This window comes from Schistocerca serialis, chromosome 3 (assembly GCF_023864345.2).
Source record: "Schistocerca serialis cubense isolate TAMUIC-IGC-003099 chromosome 3, iqSchSeri2.2, whole genome shotgun sequence".
NCBI lineage: Eukaryota > Metazoa > Arthropoda > Insecta > Orthoptera > Acrididae > Schistocerca > Schistocerca serialis.
In genome coordinates, this window is record NC_064640.1 from 817,731,776 (window position 1) to 817,752,339 (window position 20,564).

The following is a 20,564-nucleotide window of genomic DNA, read 5'->3' on the forward strand; positions in this document are numbered from 1 at the left end:
TGCAGTTGACGGACTTTGAGCGAGGGCGTATAGTGGGCATGCGGGAGGCCGGGTGGACGTACCACCGAATTGCTCAACACGTGGGGCGTGAGGTCTCCACAGTACATCGATGTTGTCGCCAGTGGTCGGCGGAAGATGCACGTGCCCGTCGACCTGGGACCGGACTGCAGCGACGCACGGATGCACGCCAAGACCGTAGGATCCTATGCAGTGCCGTAGGGGACCGCACCGCCACTTCCCAGAAAATTAGGGACACTGTTGCTCCTGGGGTATCGGCGAGGACCATTCGCAACCGTCTCCATGAAGCTGGGCTATGGTCCCGCACACCGTTAGGCCGTCTTCCGCTCACGCCCCAACATCGTGCAGCCCGCCTCCAGTGGTGTCGCGACAGGCGTGAATGGAGGGACGAATGGAGACGTGTCGTCTTCAGCGATGAGAGTCGCTTCTGCCTTGGTGCCAATGATGGTCGTATGCGTGTTTGGCGCCGTGCAGGTGAGCGCATACGACCGAGGCACACAGGGCCAACACCTGGCATCATGGTGTGGGGAGCGATCTCCTACACTGGCCGTACACCACTGGTGATCGTCGAGGGGACACTGAATAGTGCACGGTACATCCAAACCGTCATCGAACCCATCGTTCTACCATTCCTAGACCGGCAAGGGAACTTGCTGTTCCAACAGGACAATGCACGTTCGCATGTATCCCGTGCCACCCAACGTGCTCTAGAAGGTGTAAGTCAACTACCCTGGCCAGCAAGATCTCCGGATCTGTCCCCCACTGAGCATGTTTGGGACTGGATGAAGCGTCGTCTCACGCGGTCTGCACGTCCAGCACGAACACTGGTCCACCTGAGGCGCCAGGTGGAAATGGCATGGCAAGCCGTTCCACAGGACTACATCCAGCATCTCTACGATCGTCTCCATGGGAGAATAGCAGCCTGCATTGCTGTGAAAGGTGGATATACACTGTACTAGTGCCGACATTGTGCATGCTCTGTTGCCTGTGTCTATGTGCCTGTGGTTCTGTCAGTGTGATCATGTGATGTATCTGACCCCAGGAATGTGTCAATAAAGTTTCCCCTTCCTGGGACAATGAATTCACGGTGTTCTTATTTCAATTTCCAGGAGTGTATATTCTGTCAGGTGTTCCTTGCCATCTACATCCTAACTGGGAATATATTCAATCACCTGACTGTTCATGTCTATTTATTTTATTTATTTATTTATTTATTTATTTACAATACAGGTTCTGTAGGACCAAATTGGGGAGCAAATCTCCAAGGTCATGGAACGTGTCAGTACATGAAATTAAAACATAAAAGTTATAACAGATAAAAATAAATGTTTATGAACCCGAAAGTCAGTCAGTCCATAAGTTTAAGTAAACGCAATCAACCATACAAAAAGTATCAACTTAACTTTTCAAGGAACTCCTTGACAGAATAGGAGTGAGTTATGAGGAAACTCTTCGGTTTCGATTTGAAAGAGTTTTGAATTTTTGTGGTAGCTTATTGAAAATGGATGCAGCCGTATACTGCACACCCTTCTGCACAACAGTTATGGAAGTCTGATCCAAATGCAGGTTTGATTTCTGGCAAGTATTAACTGAGTGAAAGCTACTTATTCTTGGGAATAAGCTAATATTGTTAACAAGAAATGACTTTAAGGAATATATATATTGAGAGGCCAATATCAAAATACCCAGACTCGTGAACAGGGTTCGACAAGAGGTTCATGAACCTACACCACTTATTGCCTGAACTGCCTCTTTCTGAGCCAAAAATATCGTTTTAGAATGGGATGAGTTACCCCAAAATATAATACCATATGATATAAGCGAATGAAAATAAGCAAAGTAGGCTAATTTTCATGTCGAATGATCACTCACTTCAGATATCATTCGAATAGTAAAAGTGGCAGCACAAAGTCTTTGAACAAGATCCTGAACTTGGCTTTTCCACAACAGTTTACTATCTATCTGAACACCTAGAAATTTGAACTTTACAGTTTCACTAATCATATGCCCATTCTTTGCAATTAAAACATCAGGTTTTGTTGAATTGTGTGCTAGAAACTAAACACTTAGTCTTACTGTGATTTAGCGTTAGTTTATTTTCTACAAGCCACAAACTTAGGTCATGAACTGCACTATTTGAATCCGAGCCAATGTTGCACACAACATCCTTTACCACCAAGATATTCATCATACAGAAATATTCTGTAAGGATATCTGGTGGTCATCCTCAAACTTCATGAAGGCAATTGTTTAAAAATTTAGGCATCCTAACAACCTCTCTTATGAAGTTTGTTGTGAGGCATCAGGCACAATTTAAAAATAGTAGTATTGTTTGTAAGTCTAACACTTGGAACAAAAATTGCCTCCACTATTCACAACTTAACTTACTCAGCTGTAAAAATATTTGAAAACATCACCTACAAATTAAGGGTGCAGGCACATAATAAAAGTTTTAAAAACAACTGAAATAATTTCTGTTTGACAACTCCTCCTACTCAATGGATTAATTTATATAAAGTTAGTATCTGTATGTTGTTGGGTTCTACTTACCTAATTTTGTTCTAGACTAACACAGCAATATATTCAGTAATATTACTTCTACCAGATTTGATCATGTCCGTGTAATTTTTTTTTTTAAATAAAAAGTCTTGATCATTTAAAATGAAGCAGATTTTAGCCACCAAATATTAAAATGAAGATGTAACTTGATACATTGTTCAGGAAATGAGCATATAGTCTCTGGTATCTATCTTGGAATAACTAAAAACCTATAACTTTGACGACTTCCAGAATTCACTGAACATACACTCACTCGAACAGAAACAACTACTGAAATTCACCAAAACAGGTAAAACAGGTAAGCAAGTTCCCAAAATGTCTCCTTAATACCTTGGTATGACAAACTGTAAGATGTAAACAAACTCTAGTCAACACATATGTCAGATTTAAAGCTCTCGTGCTTTCTTTAGTACTGCTCATGCTCATGCTTATGCTCGCTTTACCAATAATACCACAACAATGATAAGGAAACAGATCAGCCACTCACATTAGTATGGGGTTTATATTGTTTTCTAGATCTTTCCACCATGTTGGGATTCAGGTGACGCCATCAACTCCATTAAAAAATTTAGGACACTTGTGGATCTCCACTGCTTTCTTGATAAATGAATCCCAGTAACACAAGGTGTGTGCCAGGATTTCAGTGTTGTCAAATAATAATTTGTGTGTGTTGGTAACACCATGCTTTGCAATGAATGGTTTCTCACAACGTCTTAGTTATACATTTTGGAGTGTTTCTTGCACTGTTCATTAATAATGTGATTACACTGTTGTAATAATTCACTCCAAACTCACATGATATATTGTAAACCACATGCCTCAAAGACCTAGGACATCTTACTAGGTACAATCCATATTTTTAGAAACTGGATTAAAGATGGGTTATTTTTAAGTATAGTTTTCACTTCACCTCTCAGTTCGGTGAGATGACTTTACTTTCCAGACTTAGGACTTTGTCAATCTCAGTTTATAAGATACACATCAAATTAATTTGGTAAAGATTTCAATATTATATTTTTGACTAATTTACAGCAAAAATAACATTAATAAACTTCCAATCTGATAAAGATGTCACACTTTGCAACTAGAGCGTGGGGAAATAGTCGCAGGATCATACGTATTGTTTTCAATAGCTTGTCTTCAAATTGAGAAGCACATTGTGATCAAATTTAGTAATGGCCTGTCAGATAATGATGCACAAAAATCAACATTCAAATTAATTTTATTTACATGTCAAGTTCCATAGGACCAAACTGAGGAGAAAATCTCCCAGGTCATGGAACATGTCAGTACATGAAATTACAACATAAAAGTAATAATAGATAAAAATAAAATGTATATGAACCCAAAAAAAGTCAATCCATAAATTTAAGTAAATGCAATCTACAATACAACAAGAACTTACCCCAAAATACACCACCATATGATACAAGCGAATGAAAATAAGCAAAGTAGACTAATTTTTGTGTCGAATGATCGCTCAGTTCAGATATTGTTCCAATAGTAAAAATGGCAACATGAAGTCTTTGAACAAGATCCTAAATGTGGGCTTCCCACGACAGTTTACTATCTATCTGAGCACCTAGAAATTTTAACTGTTCAGTTTCACTAAATATGCCCACTCTGTGAAATTAAAATGTCAGGTTTTGTTGAATTGTGTGTTAGAAACTGTAAAAACTGAGTCTTACTGTGATTTGGAGTTAATTTATTTTCTACAAGCCATGAACTTAGGTAAATGTTGGACACAACATCCTTTACTACCAAGCTAGCGTCGTCAGCAAACAGAAATATTTTAGAGTTACCCATAATACTAGACGGCATATCATTTATATAAATAAGGAACAGGAGTGGCACCAACACTGATCCCTGGGTCTGCCCCCACTTGACTGTACCCCACTGAGACCCCCACATCACAGCCATTCTCAACATTGTGAATAATAACCTCTTGCTGTCTGTTGCTAAAATAAGAGGTGAACCAATTGTGAGCTACTCCCCGTATTCCGTAATGGTCCAACTTCTGGAGCAGTATTTTGTGATCTACACAATCAAATGCCTTAGTTAATTTAAAATACATGCCTACTACAGTAGTACAAGTTTATATGCCAGCTAGCTCTGCAGATGACGAAGAAATTTAAGAAATGTATTACAAAATAAAAGAAATTATTCAGATAGTGAAGGGAGACGAAAATTTAATAGTCATGGGTGACTGGAATTCGGTAGTAGGAAAAGGGAGAGAAGGAAACGTAGTAGGTAAACATGGATTGGTGCTAAGAAATGAAAGAGGAAGCCGCCTGGTAGAATTTTGCACAGAGCACAACTTAATCATAGCTAACACTTGGTTGAAGAATCATAAAAGAAGGTTGTATACATGGAAGAAGCCTGGAGAAACTGACAGATTTTAGATAGATTATATAATGGTAAGACAGAGATTTAGGAACCAGGTTTTAAATTGTAAGACATTTCCAGGGGCAGATGTGGGCTCTGACCACAATCTATTGGTTATGAACTGTAGATTAAAACTGAAGAAACTGCAAAAAGGTGAGAATTTAAGGAGATGGGACCTGGATAAACTGACTAAACCAGAGGTTGCACAGAGTTTCAGGGAGAGCGTAAGAGAACAAATGGTAGGAATGGGGGAAAGAAATACAGTAGAAGAAGGATGGGTAGCTTTGACGGATGAAGTAGTGAAGGCAGCAAAGGATCAAGTAGGTAAAAAGACGAGGGCTAGTAGAAATCCTTGGGTAACAGAAGAAATATTGAATTTAATTGATGAAAGGAGAAAATATAAAAATGCAGTAAATGAAGCAGGCAAAAAGGAATACAAACGTCTCAAAAATGAGATCGACAGGAAGTGCAAAATGGCTAAGCAGGGATGCCTAGAGGACAAATGTAAGGATGTAGAGGCTTATCTCACTAGGGGTAAGATAGATACTGCCTACAGGAAAATTAAAGAGACCTTCAGAGAAAAGAGAACCGCTTGTATGAATATCAGCAGCTCAGATCGAAACACAGTTATAAGCAAAGAAGGGAAAGCAGAAAGGTGGAAGGAGTATATGGAGGGTCTATACAAGGGCGATGTGCTTGAGGACAATATTATGGAAATGGAAGAGGATGAAAATGAAGATGAAATGGGAGATACGATACTGCGTGAAGAGTTTAACACAGCACTGAAAGACCTGAGTCGAAACAAGGCCCCGGGAGTAGACAACATTCCATTAGAACTACTGACGGCCTTGGGAGAGCCAGTCCTGACAAAACTCTACCATCTGGTGAGCAAGATGCATGAGACAGGCGAAATACCCTCAGACTTCAAGAAGAATATAATAATTCCAATCCCAAAGAAAGCAGGTGTTGACAGATGTGAAAATTACCGAACTATCAGTTTAATAAGTCACGGTTGCAAAATACTAATGCGAATTCTTTACAGACAAACGAAAAAACTAGTAGAAGCCAACCTAGGGGAAGATCAGTTTGGATTCCGTAGAAATATTGGAACACGTGAGGCAATACTGACCCTACGACTTATCTTAAAAGAAAGATTAAGGAAAGGCAAACGTACGTTTCTATCATTTGTAGACTTAAAGAAAGCTTTTGACAATGTTGACTGGAATACTCTCTTTCAAATTCTAAAGGTGGCGGGGGTAAAACATAGGGAGCGAAAGGTTATTTACAATTTGTACAGAAACCAGATGGCAGTTATAAGAGTTGAGGGGCATGAAAGGGAAGCAGTGGTTGGGAAAGGAGTGAGACAGGGTTGTAGCCTCTCCCCGATGTTATTCAATCTGTATATTGAGGAAGCAATGAAGGAAACAAAAGAAAAATTTGGAGTAGGTATTAAAATCCATGGAGAAGTAATAAAAACTTTGAGGTTCGCAGATGACATTGTAATTCTGTCACAGACAGCAAAGGACTTGGAAGAGCAGTTGAACGGAATGGATAGTGTCTTGAAAGGAGGATATAAGATGAATATCAACAAAAACAAAATGAGGATAATGGAATGTAGTCGAATTAAGTCGGGTGATGCTGAGGGTATTAGATTAGGAAATGAGACACTTAAAGTAGTAAAGGAGTTTTGCTATTTGGGGAGCAAAATAACTGATGATGGTCGAAGTAGAGAGGATATGAAATGTCGACTGGCAATGGCAAGGAAAGCATTTATGAAGAAGAGAAATTTGTTAACATCGAGTATAGATTTAAGTGTCAGGAAGTCGTTTCTGAAAGTATTTGTGTGGAGTGTAGCCATGTAAGGAAGTGAAACATGGACCATAAATAGTTTGGACAAGAAGAGAACAGAAGCTTTCGAAATGTGGTGCTACAGAAGAATGCTTATGGTTAGATGGGTAGATCACATAACTAATGAGGAGGTGTTGAATAGGATTGGGGAGAAGAGAAGTTTGTGGCACAACTTTACTAGAAGAAGGGATCGGTTGATAGGACATGTTCTTAGGCATCAAGGGATCACCAATTTAGTATTGGAGGGCAGCGTGGAGCGTAAAAATCGTAGAGGGAGACCAAGAGATGAATACACTAAGCAAATTGACAAGGATGTAGGTTGCAGTAGGTACTGGCAGATGAAGAAGCTTGCACAGGATAGAGTAGCACGGAGAGTTGCATCAAACCAGTCTCAGGACTGAAGACCACAACAACAAGAAGCAACTTCCCCACCCCACAAAGAACTCCTTGAAAAACAGCCAGCTAATCTGTATCCTGGTAAAGGAAGCCCCTGAATTGTCTAATTATTTTGTGGTACTCCAATATACCAATAATTCCAGAATCACATCTGTAAGCAGTTCACTAACTTTATCTCTAATACCTTTTATATTTTGATGAAATATGCTAATTCCTTCTCTTCTTGGAAACATGACTTCCTCTGAATATAAGCCTTTAGTTAGAGGGACTTCCTTTTAGCAGGTATACATATCAGCTGTCTTCACTCTAAAATAGGTGCAGCTTCAACATCAACTACTACAGGAATTTTTCCATGAGTGATCCTACCAACACCCACTACACTGTCGTCTATAAGCTTTGCCAGCTTCCCCTTCCCATACCTTCTGAGGTGGAGGCCATGCCTAGTGAAACATGACAGAATAAATTGTCCCTCATAGTTTGGGAATATCAGTACCTGGTTTGTTGTCAATGCTCCCTTCAATTTTTCAAATGCTGTCTAAAAGTTGACTATGGAAATTCCACACCTTTTTTCAACAAATGATTCAATAGCTTAGCAATTTCGTCAAACTCTTCAATGAATTCCCATTATTAATTACAGAACCATAAAAATGATTGAAACTGCTATGTAGTTTGTGGTGGTAAGAAAACACATTCTGCAGAAGTTAGGCGTGCGTCAATATTCACATCTTCCTCTCATTACAGAGTGTTAACTGTGCTGGATTTAGCCTCTTAAAGAATTCCTCTGACCATTGCATGTGCTCTTCCATATCCTTAGAAAATGCAGTTATGTTGTTGAGATAAAAAACAGTCTTGATTTTAATCCTCTGAGCACTCCATCGGATACTAATAGCCTCCGAGATAGCTGGCACATCCTTCAGACCAAATGGCAGCCTAAAATATTGATAGTGACTCCAAGGGACAGTAAATGTGGTCTTTGGCCGCCCTTCCAGAACCACTTGCAACAGTGATAACCACTCCTCATACACATTGTGAAGTATTTACATTGACTTAAGTTCTCTCTAATCTCCATTATATTTAGTACAGGATGTCTGTCCATCACCGCTCATGCAGCAAAATCTATGCTTTTTTGTTCCATTCTATGATTTTTTCAGGATTATTACAATGGTAGGTGCCCCTGGACTGTAACTTGATTCAGTATTGCCCTCAGCCAGCAGTTGATCAATAAATTCTTCCAGTATAGGTTATAGGTGCCTAGGTATCCTGTACGGCTTCTTATACACTAGAGCATTGTTAACCGTTGGTATGGTATGGCGAGTTACCAGTATTGCAGGTAATGATTGACCGGGATTGAACAGGTTGGCAAATCATATTAACAAGTCTTTCATTGTTGATTTATCTCTTCCCTCCAAATTGTTTTACCTTCTCGCATAATGCAATTGTGTTGATGGTCTGGTTGTGGCAAAGGTCCTCACACGACCTACCCAGATTATACTCGTCCATGATCTCCAAGTTTGCAATCTATAAGCTTAACTTATCAGAGCTAAAATCATCCACACTTTCCAAAACCATACAATCCCCATCTATTTCCTTCACATGTACCAGGCTTCAGTGCACAATATAGTGCAACATGTCCATCTTGTTATTGCATTCCAGTACCTCTGCAACACGCATCATCTGAAGGTCAGTACCCACCCACATTTGTAACACTGAAGTTTTCTGCATTGCTTTTTAACATGGTCCATATGTCCACAGCTGTAGCATTTCACCTTTGTGTGGAAAAAGAAACACACAACCCTTATCTTGTCCTCAGGCCACAATATTGATCTCTTCCACTTGCTTAGCAGCCATAATGGTGGCAGCAAAATCCTTCGGGTTTTCCATTGTCGCTCTCCTTGACATGTCTGCTGGAAGTCCTCTTAAAAACACATCTGATTCCTGTTCTCCTCTTCTTGTGGAGTAATTCTGTCTGCTTCTACTTTCTGTGTAAGCTCGTACAAGTTAGCACTGATTTTCCTAATTCTGCCTATGAATGCCTCTACCAACTCACTTCACTTTTGAGACAACCCATTAAGCTGTTCTCTAAAAAAGCCTTGCAATATTCTGCTTGCGATAACGTGGTTAGTGGGCCTTCTTAAGCTGCTTAAATGTCTGTGCTTTATCCAGCACTTGATGGTACTGATGTATGCTGCTTGCATCACAACCAACTGTAATTTAGACACATCCAAGGATGTCTTGTCTGACCAACTGCCCAACCTAGCGGCAGCTTCCAGGTCATCACTGAACATTGAGACATCCTCGGTTGCCCTATCCGAAAAAGGAGTTGCTAGATTAGCTGTGACAGGATCCAGAGAAGGGATAGGTGAACTAACCAAAGCTTTTGCTTCCACTACAGCCACTTGTTTATGCTCATTCTCGCTATTAAAAGTCTCCCTCTCTTTGCAAAGCTTCATTTATCCCCTTTAGCTCGGCAAACTGCCTTGCCGAGAGTTCATCCATTTCCTGGATTGTCATTGTTTCTGTTTTTGGCATTTGTGCAAACTCTTAACACACCGCTCTAATGAAAGCATCAACCACAATACACACAGGCACGGTTACAAGAACAAACTACACTATTCCTTATGAAGGATAATAGCCCAGTGTTGTTCAGAACAGTGATGCACTTTGTGGCCATTGCTTCGCCTTGTGCTGCACACAGCTGGCACCGCTCGCATGCATAGGAAGTCATTCCCAGCCAAATTACAATACTGGCACCTCACTGGTTGTAAGTAACATTCACTATAATTACCCTATACAACAGAATCCCAATCCCTGAAAAGGCAGCAGGTCATAGTTATCGGGCAGTGCCATTGGCTGGTGATGACTTCATTCATTTCTGGTTGTTTGGTTTAGTTGGCTCTGGAAGTAACAGTTTAGAATCGCAGACAGTCTAGTACCGACTGTACAGCTGTTCTACATTCTGAGGCTCTGTCCCTTTTGCATTTTATGCTAAGGAAAATTCAGTAACAGGGTGTAATTTTTCAGAACTGTAAAATGCAGATATTTGGTTATGTTATCTATGTAAACCAAAGTGTGTTTGTAGAGACTGTGGTAGATGTTATAGATCTTGATAATGATCTTAAACCTACATAGATGTGTGAAAAAATACTAATATAATTTAGGTGCAAATCCCCATGCCCTGTATGGGCATCCATTGTTCAGTGTGTTTATGGTGGTGAGGTATGTGGATGCTTCAGACTTTTATTGAGAGAGAGAGAGAGAGAGAGAGAGAGAGAGAGAGAGAGAGAGAGCTGCAAAAAGGGACATAATTGAAATGTAATCATCAAATGATTCTCTTAAATTTTTTCAAATTGAGTTGATATAACAAACCAAAATCTGAACTCACTTTCAAGATGAGTGAGGTTCAAATCTCCACCTGGCCATTTTAATTTAAGTTTTCTGTGATTTCCTCTTCTCACTTCAAAGAAATGCAATAATAATTTGATTCCAGTGCCATTTCCTTCACATCTCCTCATGAGCTAATGTTCTGTTCCTAATGTTCTGGGTTGACAAAATGTTAAACTTTTATATTTCTTCCTTTTTATCTGATAAAATAAAGAAACCACATACAGAAATATGTGCATGTGTTATTCAGTTGTTTCTGCTTGGACTGTGTTATAATGAAATATGTTGTTTTAATGGTGACAGCATCTTTCAAGAACCTAGAGGACAGATGTCATGTGAGAAAATTTATGTATTCTTCTTGTTATTTTGTGTAATCCTTAATTTGGATGGTAGGATGTGGAATCAAACCTGTATACTCCCATATATAAATTAGTCAGTTCTTGTAAATAATTACTGGGTTTAATTTTTTGTGTTTTTTTATCCAGAAATTGAGTAATCGTTGTTTAGTATAACATTGTTTGTAATTATATAATTTGTATTTATAAATAATTTATGAGTAATGATTACATACCTCCTGCAGGATGTGCCTCGTTTATCGCCTGGGGGGAGCTACAATGGATGTTACAGTTGTATTGTGCTGTGCAGGAATGTACACAGTGAAAGGCCATGTGTATAAAGCAAACTTCGGAGGGGACAAGTTCACAGAAATACTTGCCAACTTCCTCGCCGAAGTATTTCACCAGTGAGTTCAATTGGTCTCTGTTATTACAAGATGTCTCTCTTCTTGACACTGTGTTATTGTAATATTGTTGATAATTACCCTATGTATGATTTGTGATCAAAAAGTAATGGAAATTTTTATTTTCCTAAAGAATCTTTGTTTATTCATAATCATCAGCCTTTTCCGCTTCAAAGTAATCCCCCTCAGATATGATACACTTACGCCAGCACTTTTTCCAATCTTGGAAGTGCTTCTGAAATTCACTTTTCGTTATGATGTTCAGCTCCTTCAGTGATTCTGTTTTTATCTCATCAGGGGTGGCAAAACAACGTTCTCTCATTGTTTTCATCGACCTCAGGTATAGGAAGAAGTTGCATTTGGCCATGTTTGGTGAGTATGGTGGCTGAGGCGACATAACGTTTTTGGCTTTTGCCAAAAAATTGTGATCAAGCATTGAGATGTGAACGGGAGCATTATCGTGGTGCAATTTCCACGAGTAGTTTTGCCACAGTTCTGGCAGGTTTTTTTTAGGACTGCTTCATGCAAACAGCACTTAATTTACAGGTAGTGTTCCTTATTGACTGTACAACCATAAGACAAGAACTCTTGATGCACTATCCAATTGTCATTGAAGAAAACAGTGAGAAGAACCTTGGCATGTGATCGAATTTGTTGAATTTTTTTCAGTCCTGGCTCTTCAGGCAGTTTCCATTGGGATGATTGGGTCTTGGTGTTGGTGTCATACCCGTATACCCATGTTTTGTCACCTGTTTTAATCTTATTTAGAAGTTCTGGATTGTTGTCAACTTTGTTCAGCATTTCCTGAGTGGAGTCTAGGTGGCGACGTTTTTGGTCAAAATTCCATGATTTTGGAGCAAACTTTGCTGCTGGTTCACGTTTAATTCCCAAAACACCCACAAAAAAAAAACTTGGCATGAGCCAAAGGATACGCTGACATCATCAGCAACGTCTCTGATGGTGATTTGGTGGTTTTCCAGAGCCATTTTCTTTACTACTTCCACTTTATAAGTAATGATGTGCTAGGGCATCCAGAACGGTTACTGTCTTTGTCTTCTCAACCCTCTTTGGAATGTTCATACCCCTCATAAATTCTTGTCTTACTCATAGTAGACTTGCCAAAAGCCACAGTCAGTATTTCAAATGTTGTGCTACACTTTATTCAATTTTTCAAGCAAAATTTAGTGCAACAATGTGGGGAAAACATAGATTGCTACTTACTGTAAAGATAACACACTAAATTGGAGACAGGCACAGTTAAAAGACTCAAATAAGCTTTTAGCAATGGCCTTCATTGGAAAAATAGAAACACACACCATTCATTCACGCAAGCAAGCACACCTCACGCACACATGACCACCAACTCCAGCATCTTAGGTCTGACCCCAGCTGCCGGAGTTGGCGGTCAGTAGTTCATGAGGTGTGCTTGCTTGTGTGAATGAATGGAGTGTGTGTCTCTTTCTGCAATGAAGGCTGTTGCTGAAAGCGTATTTGTAAGCATCTTTTAATTGTGCCTGTCTGCAACTAACAGTAAGTAGCAGTCTATCTTTTCCTATGTTGGATATTCCTGCCTGGAGTTTCCATTGTTTAAAATTTAGTGTAAATTCTTTGATCCACCTTTTTCGAAAGTAAAACATTTTCCAGGGACTCTGAAAACACGTATAACCTTTTCGACTGTGAACAATAAAATAAATATTTAAAACAGCTGAAAATCCCAAACATATATCAGGAACATGTGTATCAACAAGAGAAAAAAAGGAAAGAAATTGAAGATCAGATGTATGAAGCCCACGAAATAAAAAAATTCCCATTACTTTTTTTATCACACTTTGTATTATGTGTAGTGATGATTGTTGTCCCGCTCCTAGTAGTTGGTCATTTTGACAATATGTGCAAAATGCACCTGTCTCCTTTGAAAATATAATATTTTGCTGTTAATTCTTTTCCAAACACTACAGAAGACTGCCAGTGGTGTATGAAATACAGTAATATTGTTGTTGTTGTGGTCTTCAGTCCTGAGACTGGTTTGATGCAGCTCTCCATGCTACTCTATCCTGTGCAAGCTTCTTCATCTCCCAGTACCTACTGCAGCCTACATCCTTCTGAATCTGTTTAGTGTATTCATCTCTTGGTCTCCCTCTACGATTTTTACCCTCCACACTGCCCTCCAATACTAAATTGGTGATCCCTCGATGTCTCAGAACATGTCCTACCAATCGATCCCTTCTTCTAGTCAAGTTGTGCCACAAGCTCCTCTTCTCCCCAATTCTATTCAATACCTCCTCATTAGATATGTGATCTACCCATCTAATCTTCTGCATTCTTCTGTAGCACCACATTTCGAAAGCTTCTATTCTCTTCTTGTCTGAACTATTTATTGTCCACGTTTCACTTCCATACATGGCTACACTCCACACAGTAATATTATGAACAGTAAATTGTCTTGGGTTTATTAATGAGTTTTCAGTGATGGTGAAAAGTATAAATTGCCTTGAAATACAATACATGTATGATGCAATTTGAAACAGTATTGAGATGTATTCATAGTCTTACGTTTGTTGTGTAAACTGTGTTACTAAACATCTAACCCACTATTTGGCATATGGTTCATGATTCCAGTTACAGATTGCCTATCTGATGGCTTCCAAGGGCAACAAAAATTTGACTTTCAGTATTTCATTTAATTATTGGCCAAATTTAAAACATTAAAATTCTGTCATAATTTACTCATTAAGAGGTATAAATCTTATGTTAAAAGTCGGGCACAGTAATAAAAGTCTTATAGTTAGAAATGATGTACGTATCTTGAGGCAGCGTAACTCAGGGCGTGCAAGTTGTCCAGGCTATATTCACCCAGAATTTGAGAATGAGAGCACTTAGCAACTTCCAACTAACTTTACACGTAATTTCAAATCTTTTCTAAACTTTTCTCACTTCCATGTTTAATGTCAAATATATTTAACACACTAACTCGTTTGTAGAGTAATCATACAGTCTGAAACTGTTTTATACATGAGTGTTAGATTCTTTAAAGAATCTTCATTGAGGTTTACTGTTAATTACTAGGATGTGATCAGAAAATTGGCTATAGCAGTTGTCAATGCTAGTATTGCAAACCCATGCAAGGTTGCATTTATATGGTGAAATGTATTATAATGTGAGATAATGTAATGGAGAAAAACTGTGTAGCTTTAATACAGGGTTTACATAAAGTCCGGGAACACTTTCAATTATTTATTGCGTAAGAACCAAACATTGTACAGATATCATACATGTCGTCTTGAAGAGAAACCCTGTAGGTTTTTTTCCATGTATACCATGTAGTTTGGTAATTTGCCGATAGTCAGGGCTAGTCGCAAACGTGGCAGGTTTTCTGTGTGTTGGAGTTCGACAAAAACGAGTGTACTACAGCTGTTCAATGGATGCTTAAAACCAAGTATGGTAAGAAGCCACCAACAAGGAACGCCATTTAGCACTGGTACAAAAAATTCATTAGGATGGGTTGCTTGTGCCCAGATAAGAGAAGCATGTATGAGAGACTGGGAAGGCAATTTAATCAACCAAGATAGCATAACTCTTGTTACAGATCCTTACCATTTTGAAATGATGGGAAATATTAGCTCAGAAAATAACTGGATATGTAACCAAATATTTGCTAAGTAAATGTTGATAAATATAAATTTAAAGATAGAAGGAACCAGGGCATAAACAGTGGAATTACATCTTGATAGCAAAACGGACAGTGTGTGACATAAATTTGAGCCCTGTGCATGATTACCCGTAAACACTATTTCTAAGTTTTTCTTTGGTTTCCTTCACTGCTTGCTCATTGTACCAGTTGAATAACACCAAGGATAGGCTAGAGCCCTGTCTCTTTCCCTTCTCAATCACTTCTTCCCTTTCATGCCCTTCAACCCTTATAATTGCTATTAATCTTTCCTGGTGTTGGCTTCTACCAGTTTTTCCCTTTTGTAAATAATTTCAGTATTTTGCAACTGTGAATTACTATACTGATATTTTGGTAATAGTCACACCTGTCAGCAACTGCTTCCTTTGGAATTGGAATTATTCTTCTTGAAGTTTGAAGGTATTTTGCCTGTTGTCTCATATATTTTGCACACCAGGGTGCGTAGTTTTGTCATGACTGGTTCTCAAAAGGACATCAGCAGATGTTACTGATAAAAATGTACCTCAGGGGCCTTGTTTTGGCATAGATCTTTTGTTCCTAGGTCAAATTACCCTTGCAGTATCGTAGCTCCCATCTCATCTTCATCTACTTCCTTTTCCCCTTTCTATAATACTGCCTTCAACTTAATTTCCCTTGTATAGCTCATCTATATATTTCTTCCACATTTCTGCTTTCCCCCGTTTGCTTGGTACTGGTTCTCCATCTAATCTCATGATATTCATACAGCTGCTTCTCTTTTTTTCCAAATCCCTCTTAATTTACCCGTAGGCAGTATCATTCCCTTGCAAACATTTGCTCATGTCCTGGTGGTATGTCCGCCTTATAAAAATATCGTAATCTAGTCAGTTACTTTATATTTTAAGATTAAAAAAGAAATATTTATAGATTTTTAATGAATTCTTCTACCAGATTCTGCAAATGCTTTAAAATTTTCAGTTAAACTTACCCCAAAAATTTAAATCTTAGGATTAGATGTCACTTTCCCAGTGAATGTCATACTAAATATTTTCAGGTTTAGGTCCATACTTGCACATCAGTAACTATTTAAGTAGTATGTTGTAAATAAAAATCTTGATGAAATTTCCATTTCTTAAATTATTTTTATGGCGGGCTTAAAGTAGCACTCATTGATAGCCCACATTACTGAAAGTGCGTTGATATTACTAAGAGTTTGGTAAAAGATATTTTTAGGTTCTGGACCCTACTTACATATTAGTATGTATTTAAAAAGTATGTTGTTGATGCAAGTAAAGAACAAATAATGAATATTTTTGTTTAAAAATTTTTTTTTAGGGCAACTGTCGGGAAAAATGTGTTGGTATTGCTAGAGTTAAACAAATATCTTCAAGATGATCATGAGTGAACATTACATAATATTCTGGGCCCACATTTTTGAGCAACGAAGACTTACAAAAGAAAGATGAGTTACCCTAGGACATTATTCCATATGACATTATTGAATTAAAGTATGCAAAATATGTCACCTTACTGATTTGTCTCCCCAAGGTTTACAATGGTTCTAAGTGCAAATGCAGCTGAACTAAGCTGTTTTAAGAGTTCCAAAATTAAATCCCTGGAATATATTGCTAGACTTACTAAGTACAACATTCTGCAGTCTTTTGTGTAGCTATGGCATTGATTGGTTGGTTATACCATCAATCCCACCAAACTTCAATTTATCTAAGAGATTGCTGCGATTCACATAATCGGATGCCTTAGATAAGTTGCAGAAAATACCAGATGGCGCTATTTTATTATTTAGTGCTCGTAAAATTTGGCAAGGGAATATGTAAATGGCATTCTCAGTAGAGCAACTCTTCTGAAACCCAAACTGTGGTTCGTTGAGGATATCAGTGCTGCTAAGGTGAGATAATATTCTAGAATACATCACTTTCTCAAACATTTTGGAAAATGGTGTCAGCTGTGAAGCTGGTCAGTAGTTATTGAACTGACATCTCTTTTTATCACCTTTCTTAAAGAGAGGTTTGACAACAGAATATTTCAGCCTCTTTGGAAAAATGAGTTATGTTAGTGATACATCACATATTTCAGATAAGACCATGCTTTTTATATTGGAACAAAACTTTATAATATTGTATTGGAAACACTATCTAAACCAGATGAGCTTTTATTTTCAAGAGTATGGATAATTTTCTGAATTTCAGAAGGAGAAGTTGGTAATACATTCATATGATTGAATTTTATGAGAGTTTCAACACACTGCTGTGATTTTCCCCTTTAACTGTTTGTCCCTATACTTTCTACCAGTTATTAAATGTACTTACTACCCGTGACTCATCATTACATCACTGCCATTCAGTTCAGTAGTGATGATATCCTGTGCCTCGTTGTCCTGTCACTCGTTTCACTGCATTCCATAAAGCCCCAAGTCTGTTGTCAGAATTACTGATTTCTGATGTGATGTGAAGGTTTCTTGAATTTTTAATAACTTTTCTTAGTAATTTTGAGTAGTTTTGTTGTGTGCAACTACAGCTGGATCAATACTTGTTCTTGCTAATAGGTACATTTTCGTTTTCCTTGAAGATGATATTTTAATCGCTGTAGTGATCCATGGTTTTCATATGGCCATTTAATATTCTTTCTAATTAGCATATATGGAAAGGTATTTTCAAATAATTAAATGAATTTATCATGGAATAGATAAAATTTAATTTAGCATTTGGTTCAGCATAAATTTCATCTCAGGTTATCTCTTGTAAGCTGTTCTTAAAAACATCTGTTGTGGAGGCATTAATTATTCTGATTTCCACTTAAGTGTATCCATACTGTAAGGCACTAGGTAATTTATCCTAACAAACAGTGCATCATGTTCAGAGAGAGCATTTGTTACTGGGTAAACGGTATTTTTCTGGCTTTGAGCTTTAAAACCAATTAGGGTCCTACAGTCTTTATCCATCTGTGTTGGAAAGTTAATTACTGGAATCAAATTGTGTGATCCAAATAAAGTTCCCTATTTTTCCTATCAGGATCCTTTAGAAAATGTGCATTGAAGTCACCACAGACCATTAACTGCTTGCTGCTGCCTGACAGATAGCACAGTAAGGAATCCAGATTCCTTATAAATAGTTTAAAATTTCCTTGTGGGTATCTATATAATTCACAGATACACTTCTCTGTATGCTGATCACTTCAAAAACTACTTGCCTTAATGTTTTTGAACTTGTGTTATGTCTTAATATATGTAACAAATCTTCCTTTTCATATATTATTTCTGCATGAGTAAGCTGCTGGAGTTAATGTTTTATACATAATAATAACAAGGAGCATATTAAGAGTATTAGAAAATAGTCTTGCTGCATATAATGTTAATTTATAGCAGTGCACTTTAGTAGTATCTTTACACACCTTGTGATCACATGGTTTCTTTGTCAATGAAAGTCTCTCTATTGTATAACAGATTTGTTTTCGTGACCACTCACACCATTAATCCTCACATAAATCCATATTTTATGATTTTAGTCTATTTTCCATTTCTTAATAGCTGTATCATCTTGAACATGCAAATCTGAAGTGTCCTCCAGTTTCCCCCGTTCGTGTTCTGTGAGAGCCTACACTCATCTACTTTGTCTTATTTGTTGCTGACAGCCACCTTTACCTGTGCACTCTAATATGCATAACAAGAAGTTACAAGCAGAGGATTTGAACGTAATTTTTAAAATATTAAATGTAAATCACACCATTTCACATAGTTTTACACTTCCAATTTTTATCTCTCTTATTCCGTCATCATTCTATCATTTACAAAATTCAAACGAATAAAGAAATGTGTTGATGAACTGCTATGATAAAAATGTGTCTTTGCTTACAGTATGAACGTTACAACAGCTACTAGTGATAGTTAGCGCTCTAATCGACCTACCGTATGCGGCCGATCACTACACACACTCCCCCCTGCGGGTCCAGGGATTACAATAGGCCCGAGGTATTCCTGTCTGTCCTAAGAGGTGACAAAAACGAGTCTCATACGTTTCGGCCTCTATGGGGTGGCCCCCTGTAGGGTTTGACCTCCATTTTTCAAAATTTTCCCAAAGAGTGAGCGAATTGTGGAAGGGCGCCTTACATGGTTTATCCTGTCCATTGTCTATAGAGATCTTTAGCCCACTTCCTCGCCGTTGCATTGCAGTCCAGCTCATCCTCCATCTCTTGGGCAAGGAACCTTCCTGAATGTGTTTTCCACCATGCACTGTGCAGTGTCGCTTTCTGCACCAACGATGACCATGGACTTATTTTGCACCTCATATCCAGCATGGCAGCCAGTCCGTTGTGGTGGGGCCACCATGTACCCTGTTGGTTGTAGCCCCCTGACAAAACGGGGATGGTTCTGCTGATGCCTGCGCTGTTAACTCCCAACATATGCCAAGGATATGCCTGTCACTCTGGGGCATCAGGACTCCCGGCAATGGCCATCGTGCCAGGTGGCCTTTGCTGTGGCTGGGTGGCGCCCGTGGGGAGGGCCCCTGGTCAGAGTGGGTGGCATCGGGGCAGATGATGCGCAATGAAGTGTACCACATCATCACTTGGCGGTGATCAGCCACCAGCAGTCTCTAAGAGTTCCACGTCTCAGTACAATGCAAGAAATTCTGACCCTAAATCATTCCCCTCCCATGGGGGAACGCCAGGCTAAGGATGGCAGCGAACCTTATTCACCCTGGTACCTCGTACGTAAGAGAGCTGATGGGGACTCCTTTGTTTCGATGAAGTCACAGTTTTTTGTAGAGCATTTACAGGACAAGTTTAGGGAGGTGGAGGGCTTGTCCAAAATGCGTTCTGGGTCAGTCTTGATAAAAATAGCATCCTCTGCCCAGTCATGGGCTTTACTCACTTGTAAAAAGTTGGGGGATGTTTCTGTTACCATCACACCACATAAGAGCTTAAATATGGTGCAGGGTACTATATTCCACAGAGGCCTTCTTTTACTGTCTGAAGATGAGCTGTGCGCCAATTTAGAGCAGCGAGGTGTACATTTCGTCCGGCATGTCCTCCGGGGTCTGAGGGATAATCAGGTTGCCACCGGTGCCTTCATCTTGGCCTTCGAGGGTGATACATTGCCTGAGAAGGTCAAGGTGGTGGTCTACCGCTGTGATGTAAAGCCCTATATCCCTGTCCCGATGCGGTGCTGTAAGTGCTGGAAGTTTGGCCATATGTCTTCCCGCTCTACTTCCAACGTCACATGTTGAGATTATGGATGTCCATCACATCCCAATACTCCATGTGCCCAGCCTCCCATCTGTGTCAACTGGGGTGAGCATCATTCACCTTGCTCGCCAGACTGCAGGATTTTACAGAAAGAGAGGAAAATTATGGAATACGAAACCCTGGACTGACTGACCTGGACTGAAGCTAAGAGAAAATATGAGCGCCTACATCCTGTGGCTATGACCACCTCACACGCTGCCGCTATGAGAACAGTTGTAGCTCCATCAGTTCCATGAATTCCACTCGACTCTTGGAACCAGAAGGCTACGCCTGCCCCCTTGGTGGGGGGGGGGGGGGGGGGGCAATTCCCTCCTGTTGCTCCCGCATCGCCTA

At 39.2% G+C, this 20,564-nt stretch overlaps 1 protein-coding gene across 2 annotated transcripts in view; it reads left to right on the top strand.

The window, feature by feature from the left end:
• The window catches only part of LOC126470702 (heat shock 70 kDa protein 14-like), a 204,126-nt gene that overhangs the window by 136,332 nt on the left and 47,230 nt on the right, over positions 1 to 20,564 (top strand). For both annotated transcript variants that reach the window (XM_050098703.1, XM_050098704.1), the window contains exon 5: positions 11,168 to 11,329. In XM_050098703.1, coding sequence (XP_049954660.1) covers positions 11,168 to 11,329 — 162 coding nt within the window. The remainder of the gene's footprint in view (positions 1 to 11,167; positions 11,330 to 20,564) is intronic.